The following is a 22,026-nucleotide window of genomic DNA, read 5'->3' as shown; positions in this document are numbered from 1 at the left end:
GTTTTCTTTGTTTTAATTGTTTATTTTCATTATGTTTCTTTGTATAAGTAGATCCGACCTTGTAGAGGAAAGTTATATTCCTGTTGCAGGATCCTCTCAGATCATTTCTGTGAATTCGAATAAATAAATAAATAGATAAATAAATGAATAAATAAATAGATAAATATACACATTATATGCTTCCTTAACCTGCGCACTAACGATGAAAAAAATTATGAAATTATTTCATGTCCACCCCCCCACCCCCCAAGATACCGTGGGCATATACGTGCCACAGGGAAATGAGGTCCACGCGCATCATAGTCATTATTAGGCAAGGTGGCCTTCAAGTCTCTCCAGGCATCAGCAGACCTGTCATACACATATAGCAGGTTTCTGCATCTTTCCTCGGTGTTGCTAGTACAGCTGAACAGTACGTGTAGCTGGTTGTCCAGTACGAAAAGACTGGGAACATCGTGGATATCAAAGTCTCCTGGGTTCGGCCAGCTTTGCAGTGTCTGCCATTGGTCTGACTCTGTGTCGTACACCATAGTCTGAGTTAAATCCATATCGGTACAGAAAATCTCTGTTCCCATGGCGACGGCTGTACAGACTTCAGGAAAGTACCCTGGTGAGGTCCTCTTGCACCAACGGTCCTGGCTCGGGTCGTAGCGATGCAGTTCGTCGCTTGTAAGGAAGTAGATGTGTGGGCCACAGGACAATGCTAGAACATTGTAGACGGCGGATAGAGTATTGTCAAGCTGCAGCTGTGAACATTCCTCCCAATGGTCTGTGTGCTGGTTGTACTTTATCATCAATAACACCTCTTCATCTTCATCAACAGCAAGATAGTACAAAATGTGATCAACTTCAACAAGGTGCTTATAGTAGTATTCCAAATCTTTTCCCCGCCTCAGCCACTTAGATACTGAGGACATACCAGCATCTTCCCACAAATTCCCCGCATGGTTGTACTTAAACAAGGATAACTGAACGCTACTCTCTTCCTCACAAGTCAGGACGTAGATATTGTTATCACTAGTGACTGTCACGTTTGCTGTGTCAGGAAGGTTTTTACGATCATAACTGCAGCTGATGTACTTCCCTTCCGGAGGGTTCATGAAGAGGACATCACTGGAACTGATGAAGAGGGTAGAACACATAAGCAACAGTCAATTATAATGGCCACGAAACTCAACCCTTTCCTCAAGAATGAGGCCCACATCACTACATGCACTGTTGTTATCTATCAAATATAATCTTGCAGCCTCAAAGAAATGAAATTCAGTATGTGTTGGAATTAGGCACAAAGTATGTTAACACTCAAACACCAATTTGGACGCCATGCGTAAATATTGAAGTGTCATTTGAACATCTTCAATCTGGAGATAAATTCCTTCCTTGACTTTGTTAGTCAATGTCTGCTACACTCTCTGCAAAGTGTTTTTTTACGGAAATTGATACATTTCGTGAAACTAAATCATCACAATACCTTTTGTGTCATCATCTGATAATGTGACATTATGGCGTCATTTAGCTAAGTGAAAAATGAAATAAGGGCAGTCATCTTGGATTTTGACCAACGACGTCATGAAATTAGCATAAATTATAAATTATAGACCATGAAAGCTATATTGAATTTCGTAAGATTTAATTCATGTAACTGTAAAAAAAATACAATAGAAGTTAACCAAGAAAACCCTGTTTAACTCTGAAGTGACAAATTTTGGCGAAGATGTGCCTGTTAGAATCCCGTTGCCCTAGTAAGAAAAATTACGAATTTACTTAGGTGGCATAAGACATTTTGTGGTAGCTCTCACGCTAGCCTTTCACGAGTTATGCGGCATAAAATTTGCTGAGGACCTCAAAATTCCCCTACCTGTTCAGAATAGGGTTAGTGCAAAATGCTCTGATCTTTTTCATAAATCATGATAATGAGCTGATATAATCAACACATTATCATATCAAAGTATTCCTCTCATAATGACTAAGCAATGTATGCACAATCGATATGTATCATCGATAAGAATAGAAACGAAGATCTTATTGACCAAAACATTTTGGAGTTCGTTTGGACCCCACTCGGTCATTTTAGTCGCAAAAAGGTCGGGTGCTTGTAAGATAACCGAGACAGTGAAAATGTGTATACACAAAGTGTCAAATAACCTTCTATAAGGATTGTAGACCTGGAAAATGGAACAAAGAATAAGAATATACTGACACAGCATGGGACAGCAGGACCATTTCTGTAGTCCTCCCAAGCCTCGACATCAGGTCAGGGTTCCCTTCCTGTACCGCTTTTCCAATGACCTCAGAACTCTCAGGATCCTCCCTTACTAAGGGGTGTTCCAAGATGGCTGATGTGTCATCTGAGGTCAGCATGTTGAAGCGGATGTGAGGGAGGATGCTGGGTAGGTGGTGCAGTCTGTAGGGTACAAAATATTCACATGGCGGTATTAGACTTTCATACATTGCAGGAGAGAATTCGGACATCTTGAATCTCTGGGGAAACTGGTAAAAGTCACTTGTTGATTAATAACGAAAAGCTTCTGTGGTCATACGTGCACTGAAGCATGTACACATCCATATCTATTAGTAAAACGCCAACCTGTCCTCCCTGCTGTGCTGCACCCATCTCACCACAGCCTCCCACACTGTTGTCTCCTCTTTGACATCCAGCTGATCGTGGCTGATAATCTCAGTCAGCTGATTCACACTCAGGCGGCAGAATTCGTCTCCAAGGGAAAACTGTGGAGGTGCAGAATATATGTTGGTTAAGCCTTAAACCCAGGCTTGTTAAAACTGAACAGTTATCACAAAACAAATAAGGAGGTATTCCTTTTGAGTGTTCTACTGATAGCCAAACAAAAGTTACCTTAACTTGAGTTATGCAAGACAAACTATTTTTTTTTTCAAGATCATGATCGACAGAAGTGACCTACTATCAAATGTCAGTCCCACCTCAGTAAAGTTCATACTGATCCATTCCACACAACGCCTCAGGACAATGTCCACGGAAAAAACAGCAGCAAACGTGTACAGGTCCACAAAGGTGGACTGTTCCACGTTCATGGCCATGTAGCTGCTGCAGGTGTCTCTCACATAGTCCAGTTGGAGGAGGTCGGCTGCCTGGTACAGGGGCTGCACTTTGTCCAGGGACACATGGAGAGTTCCCGAGTAGACGTAACTCAGGATCTCCTCAAACATGCCTGCATCTATACCCTACAAAACAGTAAATTGTAACAATGTTCAAGCATTCAACACATAAGGTAGCAAAGTCAGAGTGTATAAAGAGGAAATATATCACAAATTTGCTTCATTATCTTTAGGAGGTCATTTTTTCTCCCATTCTGTTGTCTTATCTACATAATCTCTACTACTTCTTACTAGTACTTCATCTGTGTCCGATAACTGTAAAGAATTATTTCTTGTTAAGGTCTCAGAAGACAGTTTTTATCCGTCCCCAAAAGTAGTTCGGGTCAAATAGTGCACTACTGTACTTGCAAAGGCCGTAGTTATTCTTCTGTGCACAACAGCGGTTTAGAAACTGTGGTGAATGGTAGAGGTATCAGTGTTGATACGGTATATAGATTGGGTTACGTTGCTTCTTCGGCCAGCGGGAATTTGCGCCTTGATACTGTTACCGGCCCTTCCTGTTCGTCGCCTGAAGTCCCATAACCTCCACTGGGGGTCAAACCAAAGTGTCTTTTATAGACAAACGAGCAGGCAAATCTATGCTCATTTTCAGATTTTTTGTAGGTTGCATACTGAATTCTTGTAAATTTTATTTGCACCTTTTTATAGGTTTTGAGTCGTCGAACCACCTCTGAGACCTTACACATATATGCTCATTATAATGTGGCTACAAATTTACGTTGACCCCCAAATTCAAAAGAGGTCAGTAGGTGGGGAGGGGGGAATTACGAGGGACAAAGGAAAGTTTAACATTTGTTCGCTTTGTTACAATGAATTTCCCCTGTTTCATATGTTCTCTCAAATGTATGGTACGTAGCATTATTGGAAATTCTCTAATTCATTCTATCGAAACAATTCTACACCAAACCTACCTGTAAAACAACCGTCTTCTGACGACTTTCCGACATGTCACTTGTAAACATGGCCCTGAAGTAGAGGCTGGCCGCGGACAGAACAAGCCGATGGCAGGGAAACCGCCGGTCCTCGACTTCAAGGACGACATCCTGCAGCACCCCAGCCTTCTGTAAGTCACCCACAGTTCCAAGAAACCCTCTCGTATGGCTCTCGTCTTGGTAAGAACGAGGACGAACTGCGCTGGCGTGGGGTTCTTGGTGTGCGGCAGCCATTTTGGTGATGTTGGCTGACCCCAGGGTCAAAGGGTACTAAGTCATTCACTGATTACCCACATATTGTTGCAGTCTCTCTCGAGGGAAGGGTTCCCACTATATAAGATGTAGGTAAGCGATACCATTTTGATTTATTTGCTGTTTCCAGTACTGCATTCGTTGTAAAAATATGCCCGAGTTACAATGAGCTTTCACGTTGTTTGGTAATTTAGTACTTTCTGACTGTATATCAATGTGTGTAACATCATACAGCAAAGACATAATGGGTCTGCGGATGACTTACTCTGAAAATATGGTACGTCTTGGTTGGTATCTTTCTTTGAAGATATATATCAACTTTATTCATCTAGTTAGTCTTCTATATGTGCTGGTTTAATGCCGAAGTAGCTTTCAAGAAATATGCAGATGATGATTTTTATCTTAGAAATATTTCTAGGGCAGTTAAAATGTAACAGACATACTGTCAAAATGGGTATCACAACAAAATTATAAATACATCATCCATTTCAATAAAGTTTGTTTGGCCTTTAAACCGAATAGCACTTATGTAAACCATGAATCAATGTGTTTATCAACAGCCATTTATTGTTAAAATGATACAAAGGTATACATATATATTGTAAATGGAATACAGGTAATTTTAGTTCTAATCCCATGGATATGCGTAACTGTGTAACAGGCTTCTGAGCAACAACTATGTACAAACAAATATAGCACAAAACAATGCAACAATCTATTTGAGAAAAATTTCATTTTGTAATTTTTATTAATTGATCGCAAACTTTATCTGTCTTGGTGCGGCCCGTTTGCCCTTTGACACGGAACACGTGAGAGTGACGTCACTCGAGGTTTACTGGGCAGGCGGGTCGCACGCTTTTTCTCTGCTCTCCCTTTTCAACCTCCACCACCCCTTTCTCCGCCAAATGTTATTGAAGGATAAGAATTTATTTATAGTTGTTTAAGTAGTTTTAGTGCTGTGTTTTTCTCCGAAAAAGTTTTTCTTGATTAAACTTTTTTCCTTTATCTGCCAAACCGTGTCTTTGTTTGAGTTTGTTCGATAACTAATAGTATATTCAAACATGTCAACTGGTGTAATATATATGAATGTGTGCAAGTTTCCGATTATCTTCTTCTGCAAAAGCTGAGAAAAAATATTAATAGTTAGACTCTGTTCCACACAAGATCTCACTGCCCTGGGCTCCCTGGAGACCTGCGAGGGTTCTTTAGAAAGTAATGCCGGCATATTATATAACGTGTTGAATCTGTGGAGAAAATACGACTCAATTTCCGTTAGTAAAATAAAAAAAACTTTCTTTCTTGAAGAACAACGGTGCCTTCTTTGTTAATGTGTGAAACACTAACATGTTGTGTGCGTGTTGTAATCAAGAAATAAAAGTGTGATTACTGTACAGTACTAGTATGAAAACACAGTAGTTTCCAGTCATTCTTACATGGGATTTACTTTTTTTTCAAATTCAATTTTGGAACAGTCCAATTTTTCCAAGGAGGAGGGAAAATAGCTGAATTCGCTCCTACGCAAATACCGGCCTTTTTATTAATCTTGTTCTTTTCTTTTATCATATTTTACTACAGCAATACTATACAGCTGCTTGCCTACGTCTACCAGGACTTGTGGCTTTGGCTTTGGCAATGTTGTAGCCGGGTGTGAATTGCGAGGATGCTGCTTTGGTTCCTCATATTATGATCGTCCTTATGGACTTTGGTGTGTCTTCAGGTGAGGTGGACAAGTACTAAAAATATTATTATATTCGTTCTTAGTCTGAAAATGTTTGTAGTTCATTTTATGTCCTCTACTTACACACCAGAGGTCGTGATGATCTGTCATCTTTTGAATTATTTCCATTTATTAAAAAAATCCACAAATTGAGGAGCCTAAGATCTATTTGCGTTTATAAAAACGTGACCATGGTATGTTTATCATGACCATGGCATATTCATGGCGTGAACCAGGTGTATACATTCATAGTGGAAGGAGGCCTGTATACGGAACTGGTAACTCTCTGTAGTAATATGAAAAATATCATGAAAGACGCGAACCATGTGTATACATTTAGAGAGCACAGACCTGGCTCCATGGAGCTATGTAGCGTTCCTCCATGGAGATTGCCCGTGCAGCCTTTATTGAGTTTGAGTTTTGAAAGACTACAACAAAGTTTTTTTTCGATGGCAAACGTCCAAACATATAATTAATTGTCTTTGCTGGGTCGTCTAATTTCGTTTTTGGCAACGGCTTAGGGGCTAGCCTAACAATATAGAGCGTGTCCTTTTGGTAAGAATTCCCAAAATTCAATAGGTACTTCTGGAATTTTTCCGCGTGTACCCTTTAAAGGGGAATAACTAAAGAAGGGGTTGACGGATCATCACGGTATTTGAAATGTAGATAGCTTCTTAGATGTCTAATACTAATCATGCAAATCAGGGTTAATTTGCATTATTAATGGGAACAGTTTATAAATCTATAGCCTTTCATAATAGGATACTCAAACACATGGCATATGAAATTGAGAAAGAGAAATCGTAGCCTAACAAATGAATGAATGAATGAATGAATGAAGTAATGAATTTTATTAACGTGAAATGCGTTAGAACGCCCAGCCCACGTGGGCTTATAAGACACATGTGTGTAGCATATGTCCGATTGGCAAAAATTCCACAGCAATTCGTCCGCGCATGCGTAGTTTCATTATTCCGTTGGAGGGGAATAACTTGGGAAGGGGCTGTCGGATGGTCGTGTTTTTTGATCTGTACATAACTTCAAAGACGTCTTCCGTTTTTAAGGACTATTAATGCAACCAAGGGGCTAAGTTGCATGATAAATGAGGAAAGTTTATTAATCGACAGCATTTCCTAATAGGCCACTTAGGAGGAAAAGGGGAAATATTGATAGTTACCTAATTTGCATAATTAATAAGAAATTGTTACAATAGTATTGTGTTAAATGGCTAAATGACTAAAATTTCATTATTGCGACAGTTGGTAGCTACGTTAAGTTGATCCTTTTAAGCTAAAAGGCTTGTAAGACCCAAAATTATGTAAATTAGGGTCTCGCTTACATAATTTATGAGAAAATGCTACAATAGCTTTCATTGCAAAGACTTTGATACTTGGAACACATTTTTATTTTTGTAGAAAAGATGATCAACTGATATATTTTCTTATGCAAATTGGGTTCTCATTCGTATAATTAATGAAAAACATTTACACTTGTGTCAATCACAATTCAGTCGCAAGAGATCATCTTTTTGTTGACAGCAATGCCCTACAAACATTCATCACGTAAAACAAACTTCATGCATACAGCCAGGTGATTCTCAACAACTCAACAACCCTTTACTGACTGTCTTCAGCACATTTCAATGACTAGAAAAATCCTTTCACACACGCAGATCTTTGCAAAATGACAGCTTTTTAAAAAGTATTTGTTTCTTTTATCATCATTCAGTATAACAACATATACCTGCCAGGTGGAGCCGACCGCGCCGCATGAGTGTGCCGAAGTTCCGAAATATGAGTGTGAACTCCAGAAATGCTGCGGTTCTCCAGGAGCATACGGAAGTTGGTGTTTATTCAAGCAAGGTTTGCGATTACTATACTGGTGCTTAGGCTATTAATAAAGGGTTAATGCCCCGGCCCGAAGTGTATATGGTGAGATAATCCCTGGTCAGGTGCGATAACCACCGAATAAACCACCGAGTGAGCGTACCGGTGTCGATTCATTCTGACCAATCAGGGGAGCGATACCCACCTGCCTGGCCTGAATCTACGTGTTACGGCGTCATAACCAACGTGGAACGGGGCCTTCTGATTGGTCCGCCGCGCCTGGCTATATGATAATTATATTTCAACCATACCACAGGTATGGTGAAATGGATTGTATTCGTAATGTTTCTTCTTTCCTTCTTCTTTCTCACTTCTTTTTCGCTGAAAATATTCCCCCTTTACAAATGGACGGAGCTCGTCCGACGTCTGTCCAACACAACTGATTGTAATTTTTTTAATTAGATTGTACTATGTCTTAAACATGGTCGAAGTCAGAACTTACTAACCTTGTAAAACGCCAAATTTTGTATCAAGTTTAATTTCCGAGTTGCGGGAAATATGTAGGACATAAGTGGACTGGGCGGGCACACTGAAAACAATAATATTAACAGGAACGCTGTGACAACCAATCCAAAAACTACCACGGAGCCACAAAGTGAACAGACCTGTCTGAGTCACCATAATACAATAATTTTGACAAAGCGGAAATCGGGCGAACCTCCGACAAACCTCAGGCGAAGGCCGGCAAAAGCCGCCCGAGTTCCAGGCTGGAAGCCTTCAGATATGAAGAATATATGATCCCACACATCCAAACCTATAGCAAAAAAAACAAATAAGAAGTATTATCTTGGTGTTCAATTGCCTTTCATTATAAAAGGTACGCAGCATTCTCAGAAAAGTTCATACAGTAGTCTTTATTATCTTACATTACGGACCAAATTGTCCACTAAAGATGAAAGCTCTAAACAAAGGTATGTGTTCATGACAGGTGTCAAATTGATAAGGTGACAGTTAAAATTCTGCCGGAGCCCTCCCAAGCTCCCAGCGACAACAACACGACGCTCGCACAAAGCAAGCCAAGCTTGTCAAAAGTCGGACGAAATATCGTCCGGTTATTGCAGGAATCTCGAACGAGCCTGGCGCGAGGCCGAAGAGTTCGGTAAAACTCCTACCGAAAAAAAAGAGAGTCAAAAACCGTCGGATTGCCGCCCGAGGCCCGCATAATCGCCAAAACGCCAGTCATACTCCGGCCGAAAATGCACATTTGGAGCTCGCCAACAATTTGTTGATTTGTAAAGAGGGCTTCAGGGCCTCGTAGAATTGGTATATTTCTGCATCACTAACGACAAGTGTAGCGGCAACTATAGACTAATTAAAATTTTGTAGTAGCACCGTTGTGGGAAAGTCCAAGGGATGGATAATAATCATGTAGCATGAGGTTCGCTGTCGAATAGCACACGGCATCTGAAACTCCCGCGTTTGAAACTTGAAACCGCAAAGTCTATAGTGCCCTAGCAACAGTGACCTAGCAACAAATTTGACAGTGGTGAGAATGATTCTTTTGTCATCAATATTTTCCTTCAGAACTTATTGAACTGTAAATCTAAATAATTGCCTTAACTATGCAATGTTTATATGAATAAAGATCAGTGGGTACTGACATCGTGTAACTTGCTCTTAGTCAATGGATCAGCATTTTCTCTATAGTGGCCACCTGTCTATAGTGCCCACATTTCCCTTACTGGACTAGGAAAAAAGTGCTATATTTTCTTCCGACCAAATGTAGGTGTTTCTAGTGTTGTCGTTGTTGTTTGACGTAAAATTTAAACTTTCAAATTTTAAGTAACTTTAAACTGTCAGACTTTCAGCCCAATTAAACACTCTGAGTGCCAGGGTACGAAATTGTTACACTAAGACATGATTAGGCCCAAAAGCTGATTGCATACAAAGTAAAACAGTTGAACAGTGGTATGCAGAATTATATACTTAACAAAGAAGGAAGATAAAATATATAGATAAAGCCACATCAAGTTAACCCTATCCAGACCAGGCTTTTTTTTTATTCCTGGGACCAGGGAGGGGGGGGGGGGCTCTTTTGACCCCCCCCCCCTTCGTAATTTCAATACGGCTTGGGTTACGATCACTAAATGTGGAGTCGATGATGTACTAGTAAAATTTTATATTTTCTGTAATTTTGGTTTCGTTATGACGTAATATGACGTCATTATGACGTCATAATGTCATATTTTGGGCTAAAATCTTCAAAATATGAAATTTCCGCTATACTTAAATGTATTGAACAAAATGATGATTATAAAGCTTATCTTATTGGTGTCTAAGTCTGCCAAGTCTTTTGTTGCCAATGACGACGGCACTGACGTCTATATGACGTCAGAAAATGACGTAATTTGTCCGCCATCTTGGATCGACACGCTTGAATTTTCTAAGATACGACTTTTTCCACATATAACCCAAAAGAACAATAGAAATGGACTTAAAATGATCAAGTGATTGTGTTTTGTAAGAAAATAAAAGATTTTGACGGTATTTGATTAAAAATGACATGTATTTATCGTTGAAAATGACATTGTCCGCCATCTTGGATTTTGACCCATGACGTCATCAAATTAGCATAAATTATGAATATTTGATTACAAATGTAACTTGAACTTACACAGGATGTTAATGATATAAATAAACAAGTTTGATCTAGCAATAGAACCATGAAATCCCATAAATCAAACTGAAATTAGTAAATTTGGGGAAATATGCCTGTCTGAAACCCGTTGCAATGGCAACACGAAAAATCACAAACTAAAATTTTTTCACAGAACTGTTGCCAATAATATTTTAGGAAAAGTCACCAACTTTCCTAGTCCTAGCACACGTCGTTGGCCAGTTATACGGCGTCAAAGTTGGCGCGGCCATATTTACCCCCCCCCCCCCTGGTCTGGATAGGGTTAAGTTGTTGGTCCTGGGATTTTCAGAAAAAAATATGAAGCGACAGTCGTGCGGTAAAATTCTTTTAAAAGTTTGAGACGTCTCTGTTTCGGTAATGGCTCATAAAAAACAAGAAGATTTATGTTTTCAGCTTGAAGAAAACAACCACTATTACTGCACAGTACCTTCACCTGCTTGATAATTAGTAAAACTTATTCCCTACTTGAATTAAAAAAAAACTTTCAATGCCATGATAAATGTACTGACATCACAATGAGCTTATAACGGCAATTAGACCTAGTTATTGTACTGGAAATTGTTGAATGGCTTCATGTAATTTCATGATGGAAATTTTCTGAAAGGAAGGTGTGGTGATTTTTTTGACTTTCGAACAAAAAATAGCATCTGGCGATTCCAATACCCAATTGGTTATGCATAGGAGCTCCTGTGGAGTAGTATCAATTCACAATATTAGTTAATTTTTTGAGGGAAGTTACTGTTAAAATGTTCCATTTTTGCGCAGGGGTGATTTGGAACAGTTCAGTGTTGCATGGGAATGCGTATGGCTGAAATATGCTGTATTTGCTCTCAAGCAGATGTCGGCCAAAAATGCACTTTTTTGTATAAAAAAATCACAAAAAATCACAAAAAATCACAAAATTTAGCATTTTGTTGCACAGTATGCCAATATTATTATTAAATCTATGTGCGCATGTGTCCACGTCATTCCTATACCAAATTTCAGGTCATTTAGTTGTAAAACCAGGGTACAGGGGCCAAAAATGTACTTTTTGGGCCAAAAATGGCACCAAAAAATCACAAAATTAAGCATTTTGTTCTATTATATGGCAAACCAGTTATCAACCCATGTGTGTACATGTCCAGGGCATTTCTATACCAAATTTCAGGTCATTTGGTTGTAATACCAGGGTACTGGGGCCAAAATATACATTTTTGGTGTAAAAATGACCAAAAAAACTCAATAAAATCATTTTAAAGGCAATTATAAAAAAATCTCGAACGACCCTGCTTTAATAAGTGATAGGTAGGTATCTCTGCTACATAAAAGGAAACTGAGATTCATTTTTGGTAAGCTATGACTGTTTTTCCAGGAATAATACTATGGTTACGATTTTCTTGAAATGGAAATATTGGTTTACTCTCGGGGTCACCACGGTCCGTTCCGTACGAGTCCCAATTTTTTTTTTTACATACGATGTATGCAAAGGTCCAAACTATAACTGTGCCAAAAATCAAGCAAATTGATTTGCCTTTTAATGAGCTAATGGTCAATGAAAATGGTAAAAAAATGGATTTTTGTCAATTTTGGAAATTCACGAAAACACATCACTTTTAAACATCTGCTGCACCTCACTACAAAAATATTTCGAGCATCACTATATATCATTTTTCTCATTTAAATATGGGTAATAACATATGTGAGAATCAATAAAATATCTGTTAATTTGTGGGGGCTACAGGAGTCCAAAGAAGGTCTATTTTGTACGCGACTAAGGCCTTCCCTTGGTGAAAATCCGCCATTTTGAAAAATGGCCGTTGCCATGGCAACCGGTGACCGCAGATCTAAAACTTTGCCATTTTTGTAGGTTTGGACCAAGGCCCTACCACCACACAAAATTTAAGGAAAATTGATTTTTTTAGTTTGGCCAACTTTTTTTGATTTTGCTTGGTTTTTACAGACATCAGCTCTTAAGTGGTAAGGCATTCCTTTTTATACATGTGTTTAAAATACTGAACAGAGGCTGCTGCTTTCACTCTAGCTGGAAGTGAGTTCCATAATACCGCACCACTACATGAAAGGGATTTCTTTTTGTACTGAAGATGAGCTTTGGGTAGTTGTAGTCCACCCTGTGCTCTGAGTCGTGTGTTGTGGAAATGAACCCCCCTTAGCTCTGTGAATAGGCCTGAAATGTGGGGAGGGGACATTCCGTTCAATGCCTTGAAAACAAGTACCGCTTTGTTTCTCTTGAGGATGTCCACCACGGGGGTCCATCCAAGAGTATGCATAATGGTTTCACTGGGTGTGTACAAGTCACAGCCCAGGATAACCCTACCTGCCCTGTTTTGGAGTTTCTGTAGTTTGTCTATGTAAACCTTGCTACCTTGGTCCCTCTCTAGTTCCAACGAGCTCCTCTTCATGAACCCCCAGGAAGGGAAGTACATCACCTGCAGTTTCAAGCCAGAAGACCTTCCTAAGTCCTCCATCATGACAGTCACCAGTGATAACGACATCTATATCCTGCAAACTAAAGGATCAGAGGAAAAGAATAAGTTCTCTCTGTTTAAGTACAACCATGCAGTAAACATGTGGGAACAAGCAGGTGTACCCTCGATATCTAAGGGACCAGACGACGACTTGTATGATGAACACCTTTTTAAAGTTGATGGGACTTTGTATTACCTTGCTTTTTATGACGGCCGGCCATTGGTGCAGATGAGAAAGTATAACCCGCACACAAACCAGTGGCAGGAGTGTTCACAGCTACAACTTGACATAACTAAAGACGAAGTAGCAGCATTGTCCTGTGGTTCACATATCTATTTCCTCACAGACGAGGAAATGCATCGCTATGAACCAAGGGAGGATCGGTGGAGCAAGCGGACCCCACCTGGGATCATTCATAGTGTATGTACAGCTGTTGCCATGGGAACAGAGATTTTCTGTACAGATTACAGCTTCACTTACACAATGGTGTACGACACAGAGTCAGGCCGCTGGCAGAAACTGCAAGGCTGGGAGAAGCCAGAAAACCTCTATGTTGCCCGTTTTCCTATTCTTTCCGTACTGGAGAACCAGCTGCACATATTGTTAGCCTGTGTTAGTGACTTCCATGACGACATGGTATATCGGGTATATGTATATGACAGGTCTGCTGATGCCTGGAAAGAGTTGAAGGCAAATCTGCCTATTAATAAGATATTATTATGCGTTTGGTTCTTCTTCTGCTGTGGCACGTATATACCTACCGTATCTTAAGGGGACATAAAGACACATCACCTCTTACGCTATTCAGTATTAATGTGCAGGATAAGAACATTGAAAGTATGGCTTAGTACTTAATATCGACATTTTGTTTAGATCATATCTTTTACGAAATGATCTAGAGTTTGCTAGATGTACCAGGTTTTATATCAATGGTTTATTCATACATATATACATATACATACAAAGACATACTGAAACAACGTTGCAGCTTGTTATACATTGCTGTAAACATAGCTGAATTAAGTTAGTCTCAGTCTTTAAAAAAATCCTGATATATACAACATAACATACTAACAACAGTCGGTCCGCGCCAAGGCAATCAACATTTCCATGTAGTGGTAATAAGACATTGATAACAGGCTATAAATCAGTATTTAAGAGTGCGGACAAGTATGGAATGGCACTGTTTTTGTGCCTATCATATCTGGCAAAAGGTATGCTAAGCTCGAGCCCTCGTTTTAAATCTCTGTTGTGAACTTCATTACGTGTAGCAGGCAACCAGCTTCGAAAAGTGGGAGAATTAAACATGGATTTCGCAAACTTAAGACATAGCAATTCTCTTCTTGATTTTAAGGTACAAATATTTAGCATACATAGAGCTTCGGCATAACAAGTATAATCGCTGCCCAGAATTATTCTTAGCGCACGCTTTTGTATGCGTTCTAATGCAGCTGATTGTTGGCATGTTAAACCTGGATGCCATACCGGGGCCGCATATTCCATAATAGGTCGGACGTATAATAGGTATATCTCACAGAGATCTTCAGTGCAGACACCAGAGCGTTTTAGTTTTTTAAGCAAAAAAAGACGACAGCTTGCTTTTTTTATAATAGCGTCAGTATGTTTTCCCCATTTCAAGTCCGCAGACATCCAGATACCTAGTATACAGGCATCTTCAGTGTACTCCAAGGCTTTGCCATTCAGTAATAACACAGGAGGTAGAGGGGGATCCTTCATGAAGGTAATACACATTAATTTGCACTTATCATCGTTCAATGTCATACGGTTTTCAGATGACCATGTATCTAGTTGGTTGATTGTTGTCTGCATTGAACTCTCTTCACTGAATAATCGACTTTCTTTTAACAACAGATCATCAACATACTTCCATCTATCCAGAGAAAATTGCATAGCATCATTCACAAATACAAGAAACAGGATCGGCCCTAGTTTAGTCCCCTGTGGGACACCGGATGCAATTTTCACCCAACTTGAAATAACGCCTCGGTACCGGACACATTGTGTACGCTCAGTAAGAAAATCACAAAGCCATGGTAAAATAGAAGTGCGCACACCACATGATAACAATTTACGGATTAAGATAGTATGATCAATTCTATCAAACGCTTTGCTAAAATCAGTCAGCAAAACAGTCTGGATACTTTTAGGGGTCTCAGCACCGCGAAGAATTGAATCGATCATACTAACCAAGTAGTGGACAGATGAGCGCCCTTTTCTACTGCCATATTGGTTTGGATCCAGAATTTTGTCAATGTCTTGGAAAATCCATTTTGAAATAAACGATTCTAACGTTTTCATAAAAACAGAAGTGAGTGATATTGGTCGTAGATTGTCTACTGACGCTGGGACTTTCTTTGGAATTGGAGCAATAATGGCTTCTTTCCATTGTTTGGGAACACGTCCCTCTTCCAATGAGCAGTTGAAAATATGGGCAAGAATTTCACTAAATTCGACAGCAAATGTTTTGACAATTTTCGGGGAAATGTTATCAGGGCCGCAACTTTTCCTGGCATCAAGGCGCTTCAAGATTTCATGAACCTCATATGAATGTATATGCGGAGGTCTAGAAGGAGAAGGCAGGTAAGATGGCAATGACTCAAGGTCAAGGCATGGAAGTTCGTTAACGATGTCAGAAAAGTGATGGTTGATCACATTGGCAATATCGCTGTCAGTCAGAGGAGTGCTGCTGGGCACAGACACTGATACACTCCGCTTGGAATTTAGTATGTTGCGTAGACACGCATGCCACCTGGCCGGATTCTCCTTCTTTAACACATGGATCTTACAAACATAATATCTTTTCCTTGCCTTAATACACAGTCGATTTACACTGTTTCTTAGCTTTCTATACAATGCCATATTTCCAGAGTGAAAAGCTTGCTGTCTCTTCTTAATAAGTGATTTGATATGGGGAGTAATCCATTCCTTATCAGTATTGTGTTTAACGACAGATTTCATAGGGAAATGATGGTCTATTCTACTTTGGAGAGTTTCATAGAAAATATTAGCTTTAGTTTGGATGTCGTGGGCATCAAAAACTTCAATCCACGGGTGGGAGGAAATCCACCGTCCGAAAGAGCGGACCTCGGAGTCCTTAAAAGGGCGAATTTTTGACCTCGTTTTCGTATTGATAACCTTGTATTCACTGGGAAACCATAAAACAGTATTGTGGTCGCTCATTCCTAAGGGCTCCTCAATCCGAGGAATTTGGTAAAATGGCTTCAAATTGGTAATAATTAAATCAAGAATGGCTTCTCCTCTAGTAGGCTGTCTGACCAGCTGTTTTAGCTGGGCTCCATTAAGAATATTGCTAATATCACATCTATTAAAATCTCCTAAAACACAAATTCCTGCAAGTGGGTACCTAGTATTAATCTTATCAATGCTATCAATAATATGTCTACGTAACAATTCTTGGCTGGGTATAATTTAGTAGAAGTAAGAAGATTTACAGAAATGCTTCATTCTTTCTTATTGATAGTAGCATATCTCTATAAGGGACTGAATTTATTTATGTATGTCTTAAAGTTTAACAGGAGTGAATGAAATATACCATTACCCTGGGTGCCTTTGTAGGTAGTATCCTAGGCCATTCATTTGGTGAGAGAGGTGGGTGGTATGCAAGCCCTACTCAAGTAATTCATGTAGGATGGCACACAGACAAAGATACCTGCCCTTTAGGAAACTTTACCATTATTGTACATATGATTCTACTTTTTGTTACATATATAATTTTATGTGCTGTGATTAACTTTGTATTTGTTAGTTTCCGTACAATTTTGCTTACAAAGCCATTGCCAAGTTAGGCACATTATATTCAATCCACATCTTTTTGTCTTATTTTAGCAATACTGTTATGTTTGTATTTTCAAGAATTCTATAGCTAAAACATGTATGATTTGTATCGTGATGCCTTCTGTCAAAACATACTTCGTTACTTCCGACATTAATTTCATTAGGAAGGTAGAATGTAGGATATTAGACATTTCTTTTCGCATCTATGTTTTGTCACTTTTCTCGCGTCCTAGAGGCCTTCTTGATATGAAACAAAAAAATCACAATATCACCTAATAATTGCAAAACGTGTATTTATCAAGTTTCAGTTTTCAGTAATGGTGCTAGGGCATTAAGCCACCACACAAATAGAACACTATAAGTTGTCAAAAGTCAAAATGAAAAGTTATTAAAATTTTGTAAAACGAAGATGCAGACAGGCTTAATATCGCCTTAAGTGTAACTGCCAACATGTTCAGCGTGACCACAGTATAGCGTTGGATATATTAGTATACAGCAAGACGTGCTGACTTTAATACTTAGGCATTGTGGAAACACCTTGTGTCTCCTGGTGCAAATTTTTAACTGATATCGAAAACTCAAGTTATCTGCACAAAAAAAGCGTAAAAAGCTCTTCCTGTCAAATGTACGAACGCCGGTACTGGTTTTCTGTATCTTTTGGCAGGCATCCTTCTATCTCGAGAGATGGTAGCACACATACTGATATATTATGTAGGTAATTAATGTTTGTCAAGGCTAGCTACCCTTTGACCAGTCAGGTCATGTCATGGCAATCAGGTCATTTCGCCGTCATACCTTTTTGCCGTCGGCGAGGATGTTTCGCCGTCATGTGAGACGTTTCGCCGTCAGTGTTTGTGTCACCCCAAGTTGTGTTGGATCTGAGATAAATTGTGTGACTATAATATGTTTACATGTGTTTGTTAGTGTAATATGCACATTCTGTAGTAATTTTCTTTCAAATTTTGATAGTGTCGTGTGGTAGCCCTCCAGATCGTTATTGATTCTTAATATTTTAACTTTCAACAACTTTTTATGTACCTGTTGCTTCGAAGTTAGCATTTGAGGCATCCATATTGTATAATATTTACACAAGAACAAGCATCCTCTAGGTCGGCATAGGATAATATGGATGAACAAACACTAACAAGGCATAGATAGGTTAGACAGACTTCTCATTAAGAATGGGGAAGGTAACGATCCGTCCAAAATAATTTCACCAGATTGGTAGAATATATACACAACCAATTTGGACCCACTTTGCTTACGTTTCGATGTCTCTTAGACACCTTCCTCAGAGCTTTAAACGTAAGCAAAGGGAGTACAAATTGTTTGTGTAAACCAATTTTCCTATATCCGGTAATGCTCTCTAGATTTGTTGACAGGCTCACATGTGGAAGATATCGTTGTTTCAATATGGAGCAAGCATTTCTTGACTTCCAAAATATTTACTTATAATTAACTAAACCTGCTTAACTCCAGTATGTTCAGGTGTTTTACATGCATATATATGAAATGATACATTTCTGTACAAAGTGTTTTGAATTGTTTTATTTTCTAACGTTTGAGAACTTAGATAAACATGTGTGAAGAAAGACTGGTGTTTATAATTTTGTATTTTGTATATTACTCTGATATAGCAGGTTAGAATATGGATGAGCAACCGTGGCTTAATTTTGGCGAAGGCAATATTGGCCACAGCAAGCCTGCATGTATCTCAACAGTGCCTCCTAGCAGGGACAGTTGTCCTTGCAGCTGCTGTGACTGTACACAAGTCTGATTATCAAGAACGTACAAAATCGATTTTGATTTAAATTCTGTGCATAGTCACTGGTATAAGAACCAGATTTAAAATTGGGACAAAATTTCTACGTAATACAACAGTTTTGGCATACCACATAATGTATACAATGTTATGCAGTATTATCATGACGACATTAGTGTATGAAAAGGTTACAATTTCTGTCCTTAGGTTTACTGTTGAATGAAAGTAAATGTTGCACAAGTGTTTGATGTGGTTCCCATACATCCACGTTTCCAAAACCACGAGAGTGCATCGATATGCGGCCATCTCTAGTTTATCCTATTGCGAAGTGAGTATCAGGTTAGTAACCCCTCACCTTTGCCCTGGAGTGACCTGACGTCCGCCATTTTGTTTTGCGTCTTCGTCTTTGCTATCATCTCCGAAGAAAAATTTTGTCGAGATTTTATGGAATTCCAGAGGTCGTGAAGACGGATTAACCACCACAGATCTATAGGTAAGACCTGCTACTGTCGTCAGTGCATTCTGGTTGGTGCTAGTCTGGTGGTAATTTAGAATCAGAAGTGTGTTTGTCACTTTGTGATTGGTATGTTGATGGGGAGGGGGGCATTGAGGATGTATACAGGGTTACCTGTACTTCAAAATCTGACACACAAGACTTTCTAGTTTATACCCAGTCCGATTATATACTGTTTTATACCCATGTACTGCATGTGCCTTTATGAGGTTCCAGTTATGAATTTGATTTCATATGATATATCGATAAACAAATCATTGTCTTGATAAAAATCCTCCATTACATGGTACCACCACATACGTATAGACCAACATTTTCCAAACAGTACGTTTGTCACGAGAAATTTGATTTATTTGTTCTTTTTAAGAAGATGACAGACGCAATTATACAAAAGTAGCGGTCTCCTCTCTCAGCACTGGAAGTTCAGTGCTGATGCAGCTTCATCACTGGAAACCCTTCTGTCAGCACTGGGAACCGAGTGCTGAAACTACAATTGGCACTGAATTTCCAGTTACTAGTAGACAAAAACACATGAGAAGCGGATAGCTCTTCCAGTGTTGGTTAGAAAAAGTTTAGTTTCATAACATGACAATCGTTATTGCAGACAGAACCTCTGAAAAGTTGTAGTTTGCAAGTAAAACACACAACCTTAGTATGTATCACACGTCTAGCAACAAGTTTTTATTCTATAATCTATTCCCCCACAGAGCAGAAATGGAAGATCCCAGCCGTGAACATTCTTCGGGACAGCTGTGTGTTGGGTATCCTGGGAAGGTGATAAGCTTTACTGAGCACCCTGGGAAGAAGGTGCATGATTCGGAGCACCCTGTGAATGAGAGTGACAGTAGGGAGACCCAGACAGCAGACATGGGCCTGCAGCAGGAAACGTGTGATGTGAACTTTCCCCAACCTGACAACACATCAACCTCACAGGTACAGGAGAGCAAAGGCAAGAAGGGAAGCCATGTGGTTAAACATACTGGTGAGAAACCCTACATGTGTGAGGAGTGTGGCTACAGGACAGCTAAGAAGTGTAGCTTATCCCAACATATGAGAACCCATACAGGACAAAAACCCTTCAAGTGTGACCAGTGTGACTATTCTGCAGCAACGAAATGCGCTTTGCACAGGCATCAAAGAAAGCACACGGGTGAGAAACCCTACATGTGTGGGGAGTGTGGGCACAGGGCAGCTCAAAGGCAACACTTAATCCGACACATGAGAACCCACACAGGGGAAAAACCCTACACGTGTGACCTGTGCGACTATTCGGCAGCAGAAAAGCATCATCTGATCGACCATCAAAAAAGACATTCCGGTGAGAAACCCTACATGTGTGAGAAGTGTGGGTACAGGACAGCAAAGAAGTGTAACTTATACGAACATATCAGAACTCACACTGGAGAAAAGCCTTACAGGTGTGACCAGTGTGACTATTCGACAGGACAAAAATCAACTTTGGGCCAGCATATGAAAACCCATACAGGAGTAAAACCCTACACACCATTCAAGTGTGACCAGTGTGAGTATGCTGCTGCACAAAAAGCCAATTTAGAAAGACATATAGCAGCAAAACACACCGTAGAGAAACCCTACATGTGTGGGGAGTGTGGATACAGGACTGCTAACAGATCCCACTTATCCCGACATATGAAAACCCACACGGGGGAAAGACCTTACATGTGTGACCAGTGTGACTATTCCGCAGCAGAGAAACATAATCTGATCGACCATCAAACAACACATTCCGGTGAGAAACCCTACATGTGTGAGAAGTGTGGCTTCAGGGCGGCTCAAAGATCTACATTATCCAAACATATGAGAATCCATACAGGGTAAAATGCTAAGGTGTGACTGGTGTGACTATTCTGCTGCACAGAAACCCTCCTTTAACCGTCATGTAACAAATCACACAGGTGAAAAGACATCGATGTGCGTAGTTTTGGTACAGGGCAACTCAAATTTCTAAATAGAAAAGTATACAATAACCCACAGAGGATAAAAAATATGACTGTTATCAATTGGACTACTCTTTACCTAGGGAATCTCATCGTTGTTGTTGCTTTTTGATATGCGAAAGCAAACGAAATTAGCTAAATCAAAAATACAAGTGTGACCAATGTACATCATACTGATTTACCTAGTACCTACATAGTCCCTCGACCTCCGGGTTTTGTTGGGGGTGGGGGGGGGGGGTTATGTAGTGGGGTCGAGGAAGCCAGCTTAGTATTTTTTAAATGTAAAGCATACATACATAAGCATACAATGTAGATCATACAACGTTCCTCTCTTAAAACGTGAAAAGCTGTATGGTGGATCATACCCTCCTGGTGTGACCATGCTAACTATAGTCTTAGGGCGTTGTCACATAGGTCGTGCAATCGTCGTACGATCGCTAACGTAGGGCATTTTGGAAAACAAAAATGTACTTCTCCTTCAAAGCTCAACTTTCCTGATACAGAAAATGGTGTTTTGGACCCATGTCGGTGGTTGGTTCTGTCACGGTCTGTTCTGTCACATACAAAATTGTACGACGATCGCACGACCTATGTGACCGCACCATTTATCTGTACCTGGGCCCGATAACTACTCTGTGGCAAGGCATTCTACATGAGAGGGAGACATGTCTAAGTAAGCTGGCTACATGAGAGGGAGACATGTCTAAGTAAGCTGGCTACATGAGAGGGAGACATGTCTAAGTAAGCTGGCTACATGAGAGGGAGACATGTCTAAGTAAGCTGGCTACATGAGAGGGAGACATGTCTAAGTAAGCTGGCTACATGAGAGGGAGATATGTCTAAGTAAGCTGGCGAGGATTGTGGCAAATGTGCCAAAGCGAACGGTCTGAATTAAGCCATGTTCTCTTTTTATACGTTCTTTTTAAATGTTGGTCTCAATGAGTTAA

General features: G+C 39.8%; 1 protein-coding gene across 1 annotated transcript; it reads left to right on the top strand.

Annotated features, from left to right (window-relative positions):
• Positions 1–18,971: 18,971 nt before the first annotated feature.
• On the top strand, positions 18,972–21,620 carry LOC118415367 (gastrula zinc finger protein XlCGF8.2DB-like). Its single transcript, XM_035819921.1, has 2 exons — positions 18,972–19,100; positions 19,829–21,620. The coding sequence occupies exon 2, from the start codon at positions 19,836–19,838 to the stop codon at positions 20,958–20,960; it is 1,125 nt and encodes a 374-aa protein (XP_035675814.1). The 5' UTR covers positions 18,972–19,100; positions 19,829–19,835; the 3' UTR covers positions 20,961–21,620.
• The last annotated feature ends 406 nt before the right edge of the window (positions 21,621–22,026 follow it).

Source organism: Branchiostoma floridae, chromosome 5 (assembly GCF_000003815.2).
Source record: "Branchiostoma floridae strain S238N-H82 chromosome 5, Bfl_VNyyK, whole genome shotgun sequence".
Taxonomy (NCBI): domain Eukaryota; kingdom Metazoa; phylum Chordata; class Leptocardii; order Amphioxiformes; family Branchiostomatidae; genus Branchiostoma; species Branchiostoma floridae.
This window is presented reverse-complemented; position numbering and strand designations above follow the sequence as displayed.

Bases quoted from the DNA above. Each gene is read 5' to 3' on its own strand.
- LOC118415367 (XM_035819921.1), top strand. From the start codon at position 19,836: ATGGAAGATCCCAGCCGTGAACATTCTTCGGGACAGCTGTGTGTTGGG.